This window comes from Oncorhynchus clarkii, chromosome 25 (assembly GCF_045791955.1).
Source record: "Oncorhynchus clarkii lewisi isolate Uvic-CL-2024 chromosome 25, UVic_Ocla_1.0, whole genome shotgun sequence".
In the NCBI taxonomy this organism is placed as follows: domain Eukaryota; kingdom Metazoa; phylum Chordata; class Actinopteri; order Salmoniformes; family Salmonidae; genus Oncorhynchus; species Oncorhynchus clarkii.
Window position 1 is genome coordinate 24225593 of NC_092171.1, and position 12553 is coordinate 24238145.

The following is a 12553-nucleotide window of genomic DNA, read 5'->3' on the forward strand; positions in this document are numbered from 1 at the left end:
TATTGAGGGAATATGCACCTAAGATTTACATCTATCCAATCCCATTAACAATCTTATGCCATGAGGTTTTCTGTAGTTGTTAGTGTCACACGGGGCAAACATCTTTGTTCACACACAAAGTCATGCTATCTGTGAATACATTGCATTGTCATAGAGAGGTCTCCACACAGGACCCATTCCTATGAAAGGACCTGTGATTGTGGCAGTTCTCACTACAGTGAAAAATTAGCACGGGGAAGCAGAGGGCATCTTGGTAATCTGGGGGGTCCTCGTCGTCAGTGGTTAGGCGCCCGGAAAGGCAGCGGGTGTTCTCACTGGGACTCAATTGCTCATCCAAACTGCTTCTACTCCTCCAGAAACAGCTGCGTCGCGATCCGTAGCGCCGGCCCAAGGAGAAGCGGCTGCCACTGTAGGGCACCCGGCCGACCCGCGGGCTACTGCTGGTACATATGCTGAGGGCACTCCTGGAGAAAACAGAGGAGCTGCTCATTGCCCGGTGACAGCGCTCGCAGTTCTGTCTTAAACCGCCAAAGCCACCAGAGGAGCACTGGGCCAGTTCCATGAGTCCGGCCTCAGAGTAGCTAGGCACTAACTGCTGGTTAGAACGGATGTGCCACTCCAGCTCTGTGCTGTCGATGGTGTTGACCCGGGGGATCCGGTGGCTGTAAGGGCGTTCATCGAGAGGCGTCACAGGGACGTAATCCGCCCCGAAGAGTTTCTCCACACGGTAATGGACGTAGGCAGTGCGGTACTCTGTGAAAACCCTCAGGGGCCACGATAAGGTGAGGAAGGATGCTGCCCAGAACACATGATGAGACACATACCATGGGTGGTGGTCAGGTTCAGAAAACACAATCACACACTCCTTTAAGTTAATGTCCTTCAGGTGCATCCCCTCCCGTGCCTCCATATAGTCATCAAGCCCCTCATTGTCAGTGAAGAACCTTGCTCTTTGGGTGAGGTAGGAGTTCTCAGACTCCACATTTGCAAAACTAAAGCACTTGGTGAACCTCAGTTTGGTGAGTGGGGCCTTCTCCAGACCAAGCAGTTGTTTTGAGATGTCCTTCATCCCGCAGTGACCATAGTCATAATCAGCCTCAGCCACATGGGTGTTGACCCGTTCGTGGTAGACCTGTGTGCTGGTGTAAGCGTCCCCATTACGATAGCGTGTGACCTGCCGAGTCCGTCTAACATAATGGTAGCTAATGGCCTTCCACCAGATACAGGGTTTTGCTTGCTGCATCCTTTGGATACGTTCATAAATGCCCTCTACATCCATTTTATGCTGCAGCTCACTCTTGGCATTGCAGTGCCAGCACTCCACCAAGTAGACCAGGTAGAGCATGAGCAGGAAAGCCAGAGGGATGTAGATGTATCCGTCAGAACAGGGGCTGTCATGGTACATCATGGACTTCCCTTTGAAGGCACTGTCAAAGGTGAGGCGAGTCACCTTGGTGACATGACACCACACCATGGCTCCCATGCAGCCGTACATGAGCATGGAGAGCAGCAGGCATTTCCAGAAGCTCTCTCTACACAGGGACTTGCTCAGGGATTGCTTCAAGGGCCTCTGCTGTTAATTCAAAGCATGCAAAAAAGAGTGGATACAGTGTTGGTAAATGTAAACGGACACACCATTACAAAATTCTAACCATTCAACATTTGATTCCTTTGGGGGCTTCTGACGTTTTGTTATCAATATGTTTTCCCCCCTTCTTCTATGAAGCTCCTATTTGATGCACAGCAAGGTAGCTCAGCTCTTACATTAATCAGTCTAAACCTATAGTCAATTGAAACATATAGCCTACCAACTCTTAATAGGAAAATACTTGGTAAATAGCTATTTATCTTGCAAATACTATTAACCAACATCAAATGATCAAAATAATTGCCATACCCCCTGATCGATTGTCATGAATATCAAATAATGTAGGCTATGCAACATCTGTGACATTCAGCCAAAAACATGGAAGGGGTTGGGTGCTTTATGCCTGAGGTTATGAACATGTTTTATTATAGCAAGGCTTCTGGCAATTTTATGGCAGCATAATATGATATGAGAGTGGTACCTCTTCTCTGGTGTCTTCCTCGAAAACGGTGGTTGTACTGCTCTCACTCGCTGCCGCAGCGGAGGCTGGAGGGGACATTGTGGTACCGATTAGCAGTAGGGCGTGGAGTTGCGAATTGCGCTTAAATTGCTTGCTCCGACGTTGAGATAGTCGCTTGTATCTATCCAGTGTCCTTTGTTAATTTGCACACAAATATCTTGATTTATTTGCTAATCATAGCCTTTATACCCCATCAAGGCAGCAGCCGAGAGATCTGCTAGCAAACATTTCATCGAATAAAACATGCAGGTAACAGACCAATAAATGACCCATTCTGAGCTGTGATAAAAATGTCGCAAACAAGAAAACATTTATGCCAGCGGCAACTTGCAAGAGAATCAGTCTATTTAGAATAGTGTTTGAATTCTCCCTCACTCAGATTGAGGAACATGACCTTGTCGGTACGCTGAAGTCACACTGTCCACTGAGCATTTTGTAGTCAACCTGAACATATAAGGTCGGCTCATACACCTGTTATAATGCCGTTGTATAATATGAATAACAACCTAACAATAATACCCAATAGTAATAATAATATTAGCATGACTAATACAAGCCTATAACAATACTACTAATTCTAATTACGCCTATTAATACTAGCCTACTAATAATACTATGTAGGCCTACTATAGCCTAATTTAATGTATACTCAATACATAACATACATAAACACAACAAAACACAGAAAAAAATGGTAAGAAAACAAAAAGGCAAAAGCATATAGCTACTTATATGGGCAAGACATGGTGAAATTGTTATGTTGGCTATGTTTAAAAAGAGATGTCTTGAGTGCAAGTTAAAATATTGTTCTGAAATGCAAACCCTAAATGAAACAGCAGATGGCATCGTATGCACATGTACAGTGCATTCAGAAAGTATTCAGACCACTTCACTTTTTCCACATTTTGATATGTTGCAGCCTTATTCTAAAACTGATTAAATTGTTTCCCCCACTCATCAATCTACACGCAATACCCCATAATGACAGGGCAAAAACAGGTTTATTGATTTTTTTGCAAGTGTATTAAAAATAAAAAACGGAAATATCACATTTACATAAGTATTCAGACCCTTTACTCAGTACTTTGTTGAAGCACCGTCAAGTCCGGGCTCTGGCTGGACCACTCAAGGACATTCAGAGACTTGTCCCAAAGCCACTGCTTAGGGTCGTTGTCCTGTTGGAAGGGGAACATTCGCCCCAGTCTGAGGTCCTGAGCGCTCCGGAGCAGGTTCTCATCAAGGATCTCTCTGTACTTTGCTCCGTTCATCTTTCCCTCAATCCTTGTTATTATTATTATTTTTTATTTCACCTTTATTTAACCAGGTAGGCCAGTTGAGAACAAGTTCTCATTTACAACTGCGACCTGGCCAAGATAAAGCAAAGCAGTGCGACTAAAACAACAACACAAAGTTACACATGGGACAAACAAACCTACAGTCAATAACACAATAGAAAAATCTGTATACAGTGGGTGCAAATGAAGTAAGGAGGTAAGGCAATAAATAGGCCAATAGTGGCAAAGTAATTACAATTTAGCAATTTACACTGGAGTGATAATGTGCAGATGAGGATGTGCAAGTAGAAATACTGGTGTGCAGAAGAGCAGAAAAACAAAAACAAATATGGGGATGAGGTAGGTAGTTGGTTGGATGGGCTATTTACAGATGGGCTGTGTACAGCTGCAGTGATTGGTAAGCTGCTCTGACAGCTGACGCTTAAAGTTAGTAAGTCTCACTGAAGTCCCAACTTCAGGGATTTTTGCAATTCGTTCCAGTCATTAGCAGCAGAGAACTGGAAGGAAAGGTAGCCAAAGTAGGTGTTGGCTTTGGGGATGACCAGTGAAATATACCTGCTGGAGCGTGTGCTACGGGTCGGTGACCAGTGAGCTGAGATAAGGCGGAGCTATACCTAGCAAAGACTTATAGATGGAATCCTGACTAGTCTCCCAATCTCTGCCGCTGAAAAACATCCCCACAGCATGATGCTGCCACCACCATACTTCACTGTAGGGATGGTGTCAGGTTTCCTCCAGACTTGACGCTTGGCATTCAGGCCAAAGAGTTCAATCTTGGTTTCATCAGACCAGAGAATCTTGTTTCTCATGGTCTGAGAGTCCTTTAGGGGTATTTTGTCAAACTTCAAGTCATGTCATGTGCCTTTTACTGAGGAGTGGCTTTCGTCTGGCCACTCTACCATTAAGGCCTGAATGGTGGAGTGCTGCAGAGATGGTTGTCCTTCTGGAAGGTTCTCCCTTCTCCACAGAGGAACTCTAGAGCTCTGTCAGAGTGATCATTGGGTTCTTGGTCACCTCCCCGACCAAGGCCCTTCTCCCAATTGCTCAGTTTCAAAAATTGTGCAATTCACGCATGTTTCTGAGCAATCGGGGGAGAAGGGCCTTGGTCAGGGAGGTGACCAAGAACCTGATGGTCACTCTGTGGAGATGGGAGAACCTTCCAGAAAGACAACCGTCTCTGAAGCACTCTACCAATCAGGCCTTTATGGTAGAGTGGCCAGATGGAAGCCACTCCTCAGCTCTAGGAAGAGTCTTGGTGGTTCCACACTTCTTTCATTTAAGAATGATGGAGGTCACTGTGTTCTTGGGGACCTTCAATGCTGCAGAATGTTTTGGTACCCTTCTCCAGATCTGTACCTTGACACAATCCTGTCTCAGAGCTCTATGGACAATTCCTTCGATCTACTGGCTTGGTTTTTGCTCTGACATGCACTGTCGACTGTGGGGCCTTATATAGACAGGTGTATTCCTTTCCAAATTATGTCCAATCAATTGAATTTACCACAGGTGGACTGCAATCAAGTTGTAGAAACAGCTCAAGGATGATCAATGGCAACAGGATGCACGTGAGCTCAATTTCGAATCTCATAGCAAAGGGTCTGAATATTTATGTAAATAAGGTATTTCTGTTTTTATTTTTAATACATTTGCAAACATTTCTAAAACCTGTTTCCAGGGTATTGTGTGTAGATTAATGAAGAACAAAATTAATATAATAAATGTTTTAATAAGGCTGTAATATAACAAAATATGGAAAAGGGGAAGGGGTCTGAATACTTTCCAGAATGCACTGTATGTGGAAAAACTAAGGCAGTAACAAGGCCTACAAAGTTGTAATTTGTTGTGTATGTCAACTGCAGCTATTTCTATTAACAGGCCTACTGAATTTCGCGCAAAATATATCAGAATATTTATGGGTAATTTTCCACTCCAATACATATGGCAGCATTTATAAATAACTGAAATTGGTAACTATTTACATTGAAATTAGGCTTATGTAAAATAGTTTCAGTATAGGCCCATAGACCTAATGGTGAATTATTAGTTAAGTCTATATATTTATACATCTATAAATAAACGAATACATGTTCATTAGCTGTGTGCACTGGAAATAATAACAGGTTATTAATCAATAGGCTACAGTGCATTCATAAGCTCACTATTTGGCAGTGGAGGAAAAAGTACACAATTGTCATACTTGAGTAAAAGTAAAGATACCTTAATAGAAAACGACTCAAGTAAAAGTGAAAGTCACCAAGTAAAATACTAAGTAAAAGTCTAAAAGTATTTGGTTTTAAATATACTTAAGTATCAAAAGTAAATGTAATTGCTAAAATATACTTATGTATCAAAAGTATAAATTGTTTCAAATTCCTTATATTAAGCAAATCTATTTAATTTAGGGATAGCCAGAGGCACACTCAAACACTCAGACATAATTTACAAATGAAACATTTGTGTTGCATGAGTCCGTGAGTCCGCCAGATCAGAGTCAGTAGGGATGACCAGGTATGTTCTCTTGATTAGTGCGTGAATTTCAGTCCTGCTATGCATTAAAAATGTAACGAGGACTTTTGGGTGTCAGGGAAAATGTATGGAGTAAGAAGTACATGATTGTCTTCAGGCATGTAGTGAAGTAAAAGTACTCGAAAATATAAATAGTTTAAAAAAATACCCCCCCAAAATACTTAAGCAGTACATTAAAGTATTTTTACTGAAGTACTTAACACTAGCCTACTGCTATTTGGCAACAACAACACAAATCTACCAATGTATTTTAACTGTTTATTACAGGTTCATAAACTATTAATAAACCCTATATACACGATGTATTAACAGTTTATAGATTCAATAAATCCTAGACCTACCTACCTTATTAATATAAAGTGTTTCCAAATATGAGTAGCTCATCACTTTGTCTGTGGAAAGAACGGGGGAGACACAAGCATCTCGATTTAAAAGGTAGCTTACAATTGCTGATCCTCGCTAGGGGCGCTGTTTGAACACAGTGCAATAGAGAAGACAATGTAGCCACTCAGTGTCAGCCAAATCCATGATATTAACACAATCTAAAGAGCAAAGGGGAGTTTCCAAAGTAATCAAACCCGTCCAACTTTCTCATTTACAGCTATAGACCACTGAAAATGGATCCTATTAGGACTGCTGCTCCTTTGCTATGGTTTTCCCTGTGCTTTGGGAATATTCTGGAGGCAGCGGTACTTGGATCATTGCAGTACCCCTCTAGCGCAGATGATAACGGGCTTGTTTCACATCTGGATGAGCAGAGTCGGAGAAAGCCGATCGCGGTGTCCAGGAAAGACCCTCCGATAAATGATACTATCGTCCCCCATGACTATATGGTATCGCTATACAGGACACTCTCTGAAATAGAGAGAAGAGGTCTTAACAGCAGTGTTCCTCGCTCCGCAAGACATGCCAACACGGTGACCAGTTTCGTGGATCAAGGAAAAGGTGGGTGAAAGTCATATCAGTAGCCTAGGCTTATTATTATTACTCGAGTTAGACTGTTAACCATGGTGGTTGTCATTTATTCTGGGTATGAAGGCTATTCATGTAGCTGTTTATACTGCATTTAATAAGTTAGGTGATTAATTGGTTAGCCTATAATCAATCAGTTATCCAAATATCTACAGTGCCATTTGCTCAGCCTATGTGGACTAGCCCACGTTGGAAAAGGATATGGTAAATACGAGACTGCAAAGGCAACATGCAACAAGTGCTTTGGGTATATTTACAAAAATGTCTGTCATAGGATTAACTTTTTTTCTCCATATTAATTCATTAAAATCGCAACTCATCATTCAAAAAACATAAATTGCAATATCTTTAAAAAACCCTAACAGCGAATTGCTTGACAATTTCCTTCTTCAGCATCCATTATTTATGAATGCATTAATTTCAAATGCGCCCCTATAGGCCTACACATTCCGACAACAATGACTTATTGAAAAGTCGAAAGTAATGTAGGCTACGAATGAAACATTATTTGGGAAGGTATAGTACATTTGTTTCACATTTATTTGGGAAATACTCGAAATACTTCGAACTAAATATGTAGGCAAATGTCTCCGATTTCCAACATCTGCGATGTATAAAACCTCACGGGCACCTTGAGCTAAACACTTCGAAAAGGCCTGCTTTCCCCCAGTCCAGGTGTTGCTGATAAAAAAGATACTTGTAATTTAAAACTGGTGTTCAAAGATTGTCACAAAATATTAGTTTTAATAAATATACTCTTTCAGTAGGCCTATTCCATAACATTTTATTGCAAGAACAAGTCACTAAACTAGCTATGTCCAAAACACACATATCCCTTAACTACAGTATATCCAAAACGATTGTTTTCTATTGGGCTATTGTGAATTTTTGCATTGTGCAATTTATTAGTCAGGACTCGGAATACATTTGTATGTAATATAAATAACAATGTTTTAGGATAATTTAAACCTATAAATGATAACAACAATAATGAAAAATATAATACTAACAACAACAACGATTATTATAATTTTTGTTTGTAGGGACCTGTGGCAAATCATTCTTTCTCTACTCCCTCTCAAAACATGTTATACTGTGTGTTAAGTAATGTGTTATTCTTTTCAAAGGAGTTCAGTCATTTACATTGTCTTTTTGGTGATTCCAAACTTGTTTTAATTTTCAAACAAAATTAGGAGGTACAAGTGCAGGTAGATTCCATAAAAGGCATGAATATCTTTTCTGTCTTGATGCAATATAATTTAAATTCATCAATTATACAATAACTATAATTTTATATCCCTGAAGAGTCATTTCTTGCATTTTGGTTTCAGAGTCAGCGGCTAGTATCACAACAATATTATAGTTTTTTATTGATGTCATTTAGTTCCATCTATTTATTTATTTATCAATGTGCACCTGCATGTGATTTTGAATGTATTGCAATGATTTTCTTATTCACTTGACCCAATAAAACTCTGAGGGCAAGTTCACCTCAGGTACATGTAAACACAGAAGGGATGAAAAGAATCCAGGTAATCTTTTATCATCTTTTATAAACTGAGACTACAGCATTGTCTGGGTTATGTCATTGTTTTGTCTAGCAAGCGGATATTTGCTAGGATAGTGCTGCTCCCTTCACCTTTCATTGTCTGGGTATTCCACTTAAGCCTGCCTGGCTGGTCTTTCTCACAGGGGGACAACGGTTACAGATCCTCTGCATTCACCAAAGCCTTGTGCGTTCTTTTCCAGCAGGAGCCTCACTGTGCACAATTATGTTTTATTTTGAGGTCCCTTCAATAATGCATCAATGACATGATGCCACAATCTGGCCTTGGATTCTTATGGTACTCATCTGTATTGGAGAGGAAAGTCCCTTCATGTTTTACCATGGAACTGTGGTTTTGTCCTCAGGTTGCATTGTATCCCAGGACTTCATGCTTGGGCTGGATGTCAACATCAAAACTTTTGAAACAGTCTGTTCCCTCTTATAAAGCTTTCCCCTCTGCCACATCTCATGGTTGCAACTGTGGTATGGTTGACATACGGTGAATAGCTGTTACGTGCCTATTTAAATTATCAGTGGAGAGGAGGACGTGGACTTGACTAACACATTAGAGATGCATAGAAATGATTTAAAGATTCTACTGTCTTTCCTTTTCATGTATGTGATACCTCATCAGGAGGTGAGTGCCAGGTCGCTCGCTATCTGTTTGTGGATTACAGCTGAATGTGCACCCAGAACGTTATGAAATCCAAACATTACACTAAACTTACATTACATTCCCATCACTTTGGTGTGTTAAAATCTCAAAAGCCACCACTCCTCTGAAATGTGTAACTATGGACAGATGAAGAGAGGGAGTTGAGGCCACTTCAGTTTAAATTTCTCCAGTGTCTCGCCAAGCCCTCCGCTCACTCAATCAGTGTAATTAGTGCATTCTGCCAAGGGCTTGGGCCTGACTAGAGGTCAGCCAAGTGCTTTCCTCCTGGCCTGCTCCTGCGGCTTTCGTCAGCTCTGTTGCTTGCATGTGGACTCAGGCGATTCAGGCCCAAACAGTATTCCCACCGAGGGGGACACACACAGACAGCGCTTCATGGCTGCATGCTTTCTGTCCACCTTAGAAAGCCACTGCAATTGACCAAAGGGGCGTTTCTGCCAAACGTTGAATACTTGTTTACATATGGTCACAGACACTCAAAGAGATTTAAGTCGGCTGACCAGTGCTTGATTTCGTTTACCACCCTCTTTTTGAGTAACTGTGTTTTAATAACTGTGTATGTGTTGGTGTGAGATTCAAATGACTAGCCTGTGTTTTCTTCCCCTACAGATCCCCCCTCCTGGGGAAGTGGCCAGCGCTATCTCTTCGACCTCTCCAGCCTGTCCAGGACAGATGAGATCGTGGAGGCAGAACTGAGGATCCTGAGAAAGCCATCGCTGGATCGCCTCCCTATGCTGACGTGGGGCAGGAACCTTTATCGCCTCCTCCTCTACACATGTTCCTCTAAGGGGAACTCTGGGAGACGGCTGCTGGACTCCAGGACAGTCGACGTTCTGGACCGCGAGCCTCCCAAATGGGATGTATTTGACGTGTGGGCCAGCGTGAAGGCTCGGCGGAGGAGCCACAGGACAGCAGCGGGCAATGACCTCCTCGTGGCCTGCTTTGACCTGCTGGTTGTTTCGGAGTTGACCAAAGAAGCAGCCAACCCTCTTACAGTAGGGCTGGGACGCCGGTCTCGGCAGCCCCAGGAGAGGGCCTTGCTGGTGGCTTTTTCTCGCACCCGCAGGACAGAGAACCTGTTCAAGGAGATCAGGGATCAGATGAAGGCAGTGCGAAGAGACTTGGGTTTTCTGGACCCTTCGGACCTCTCTGGTGATGTGATTGGTCACCTACCCAGGCGACGCCAACGCCGGACTGCCCTCACCGGCCGATCTATAGGCGGAGCTGGTGGGGGAGGAGGGGGAGGTGGTGGTGGAGGAGGAAGGGGAGGTGGAGGGCGCAGGAAGACTCGCTGCAGCCGTAGGCCGCTCCATGTCAACTTCAAGGAGTTGGGCTGGGACGACTGGATCATCGCACCGCTGGATTACGAGGCGCACCACTGTGAGGGCGTGTGTGACTTTCCGCTGCGCTCACACCTGGAGCCAACAAATCACGCCATCATTCAGACACTTATGAACTCTATGGACCCTGAATCCAGCCCGCCCAGCTGCTGTGTCCCCTCCAAACTCAGCCCCATCAGCATCCTCTACATTGACTCTGGCAACAATGTGGTCTACAAGCAGTATGAGGACATGGTGGTGGAGAGCTGTGGCTGCAGGTAGCATAGCAACAGAGAGGGGTGGTGGTGCTAGTCTTGCGTGGCGCTAGTCTCGTCATTCTGGAATTTTGGACTGGGGCTTGCAAAGAGCGGAGTTTGTTTGTTTTGTGGGAAAATACGTTGGTGGTTTAAAGCGCTTATTAACACTCGCCTCCCCCTATCTCTTCCCTCTAAACCAGCTGTATTTTGTGATTTGTTGAAAAAAGTACAGACAAGTATGCTCATTACTGATCTGCCTCTGCTTATGGGGAACATAATCTTATTTGCTGCTTAATTTATTAAAACATGTCATTGAGCTGCCATTTTATTTCTTGAGCTCTTTAGCATTTTTTTTTACTCCTAACATGCTCTGGCTCTCTCTAGTTTCTCTCTCTCTCTGTCCCCATGGCTCTGCATGTTGTTCGATGCTGTCAACTTCAGTAAATGTCTGCTATGCTTCTGACTTTGGTTCTAGAACACTGCTTTAGTAGTGTATAAAACATCAGCCCTAGCTTTGAATTTACTGAGCAGCAGACAGAATTTGTTGGGAGGAATAAAACAAGCCCAGATTTATAGTGTTATGATAACAGTGCTAGAGTACATTTGTGTGCCTATATGGAAAACTCAAAATAACATTAAGTAAATTATTACATCTCACAAGACATCTGTCCAATAAACTGCTCCCATTGTGCTTGCTCTTACCAAATAACAACATTTCAAATGTATGAGAGGACACAATCAAAAAGGACTTTTGTATATTGCATTTTGCAGTTGCAGCACATAGCCTACACACGTCTTACTTAAGACACTACCGTCATCTCTTGGACATGGTTAAAATATAGTTTTTTAGATAAATGCTGCGCTCGGTGTTGTGAGCAATCTGGATATTATTATTAATCTTTTGAGCAGGACAGAGAACATCACCCATTTTCTGGAGTTATCAAATCAAATGTATTTATATAGCCCTTCTTACATCAGCTGATATCTCAAAGTGCTGTACAGAAACCAAGTCTAAAACCCCAAACAGCAAGCAATGCAGGTGATTGCAGGTTAAATAAAATTTGATTTGATTTGCTGTAGAAGCACAGTGGCTAGGAAAAAACCTAGAGAGGAACCAGGCTATGAGGGGTGGCCAGTCCTCTTCTGGCTGTGCCGGCTGAAGATTATAACAGAACACGGCCAAGATGTTCAAATGTTCATAAATGACCAGCATGGTCAAATAATAATGATCACAGCGGTTGTAGAGGGTGCAACAGGTCAGCACCTCAGGAGTAAATGTCAGTTGGCTGGTCATTGAGAGTCTCTCTACCGCTCCTGCTGTCTCTAGAGAGTTGAAACAGCTAACAGATAAGCTAACAGTTATCTGCTGTAGAAAACCTCTGTCTATCAGCCGAAGGAACAGTGATCTTTAGTTAGGGGTATGGTAAGGGTCCCATTCACAATGCTAACTTCCATCAGTAGCTGTGTCACCATGCATTTGCTTATATGCACTCTATGTCATTACATAGATCATTACTATGCAAAGATCCGGGGTTTATGATATGGAATATTTAACAGGCGATATGGAGAATTTGAAATATATTTTTATGGCACGAAGACTGATTTATTATTTCTTGCAACTGAGAAAAGTTAGATTTTTTCAGGGTAGGCTATGAACTACAGCTGGTAATGTATATGACTAAAACAAGCAGATCCCATGATCACTTGAGATTGAAATGGCGATTCAACTCCATGTAAACAGCACAGAAAAAATAGGCTATAATGTCCATAGAAATTCCTTGTTAGTCAGTGAAATTGAATATTGAAATTCACTTTTTAGCACTTCAGGTACTGAATTATAAGAGCACATGATTTTGC

The 12553-nt window shown here is 42.3% G+C and overlaps 2 protein-coding genes across 2 annotated transcripts; one reads left to right on the top strand and one right to left on the bottom strand.

Moving 5' to 3' along the window:
* Nucleotides 1-148: 148 nt before the first annotated feature.
* LOC139383703 (transmembrane protein 151B-like) lies at nucleotides 149-2147 on the bottom strand. The gene is made up of 2 exons (XM_071128257.1): nucleotides 2070-2147; nucleotides 149-1573 (listed from the first exon to the last, which is right to left on the bottom strand). Exons 1-2 carry the CDS (start codon nucleotides 2145-2147, stop codon nucleotides 149-151), a joined length of 1503 nt encoding a protein of 500 aa, XP_070984358.1.
* Nucleotides 2148-6455: 4308 nt separating this feature from the next.
* On the top strand, nucleotides 6456-10721 carry LOC139383704 (growth/differentiation factor 6-A-like). Its single transcript, XM_071128258.1, is given in 3 exon segments — nucleotides 6456-6482; nucleotides 6484-6874; nucleotides 9730-10721. Coding segments are annotated over 3 exon segments (1410 nt in total).
* Nucleotides 10722-12553: the final 1832 nt, after the last annotated feature.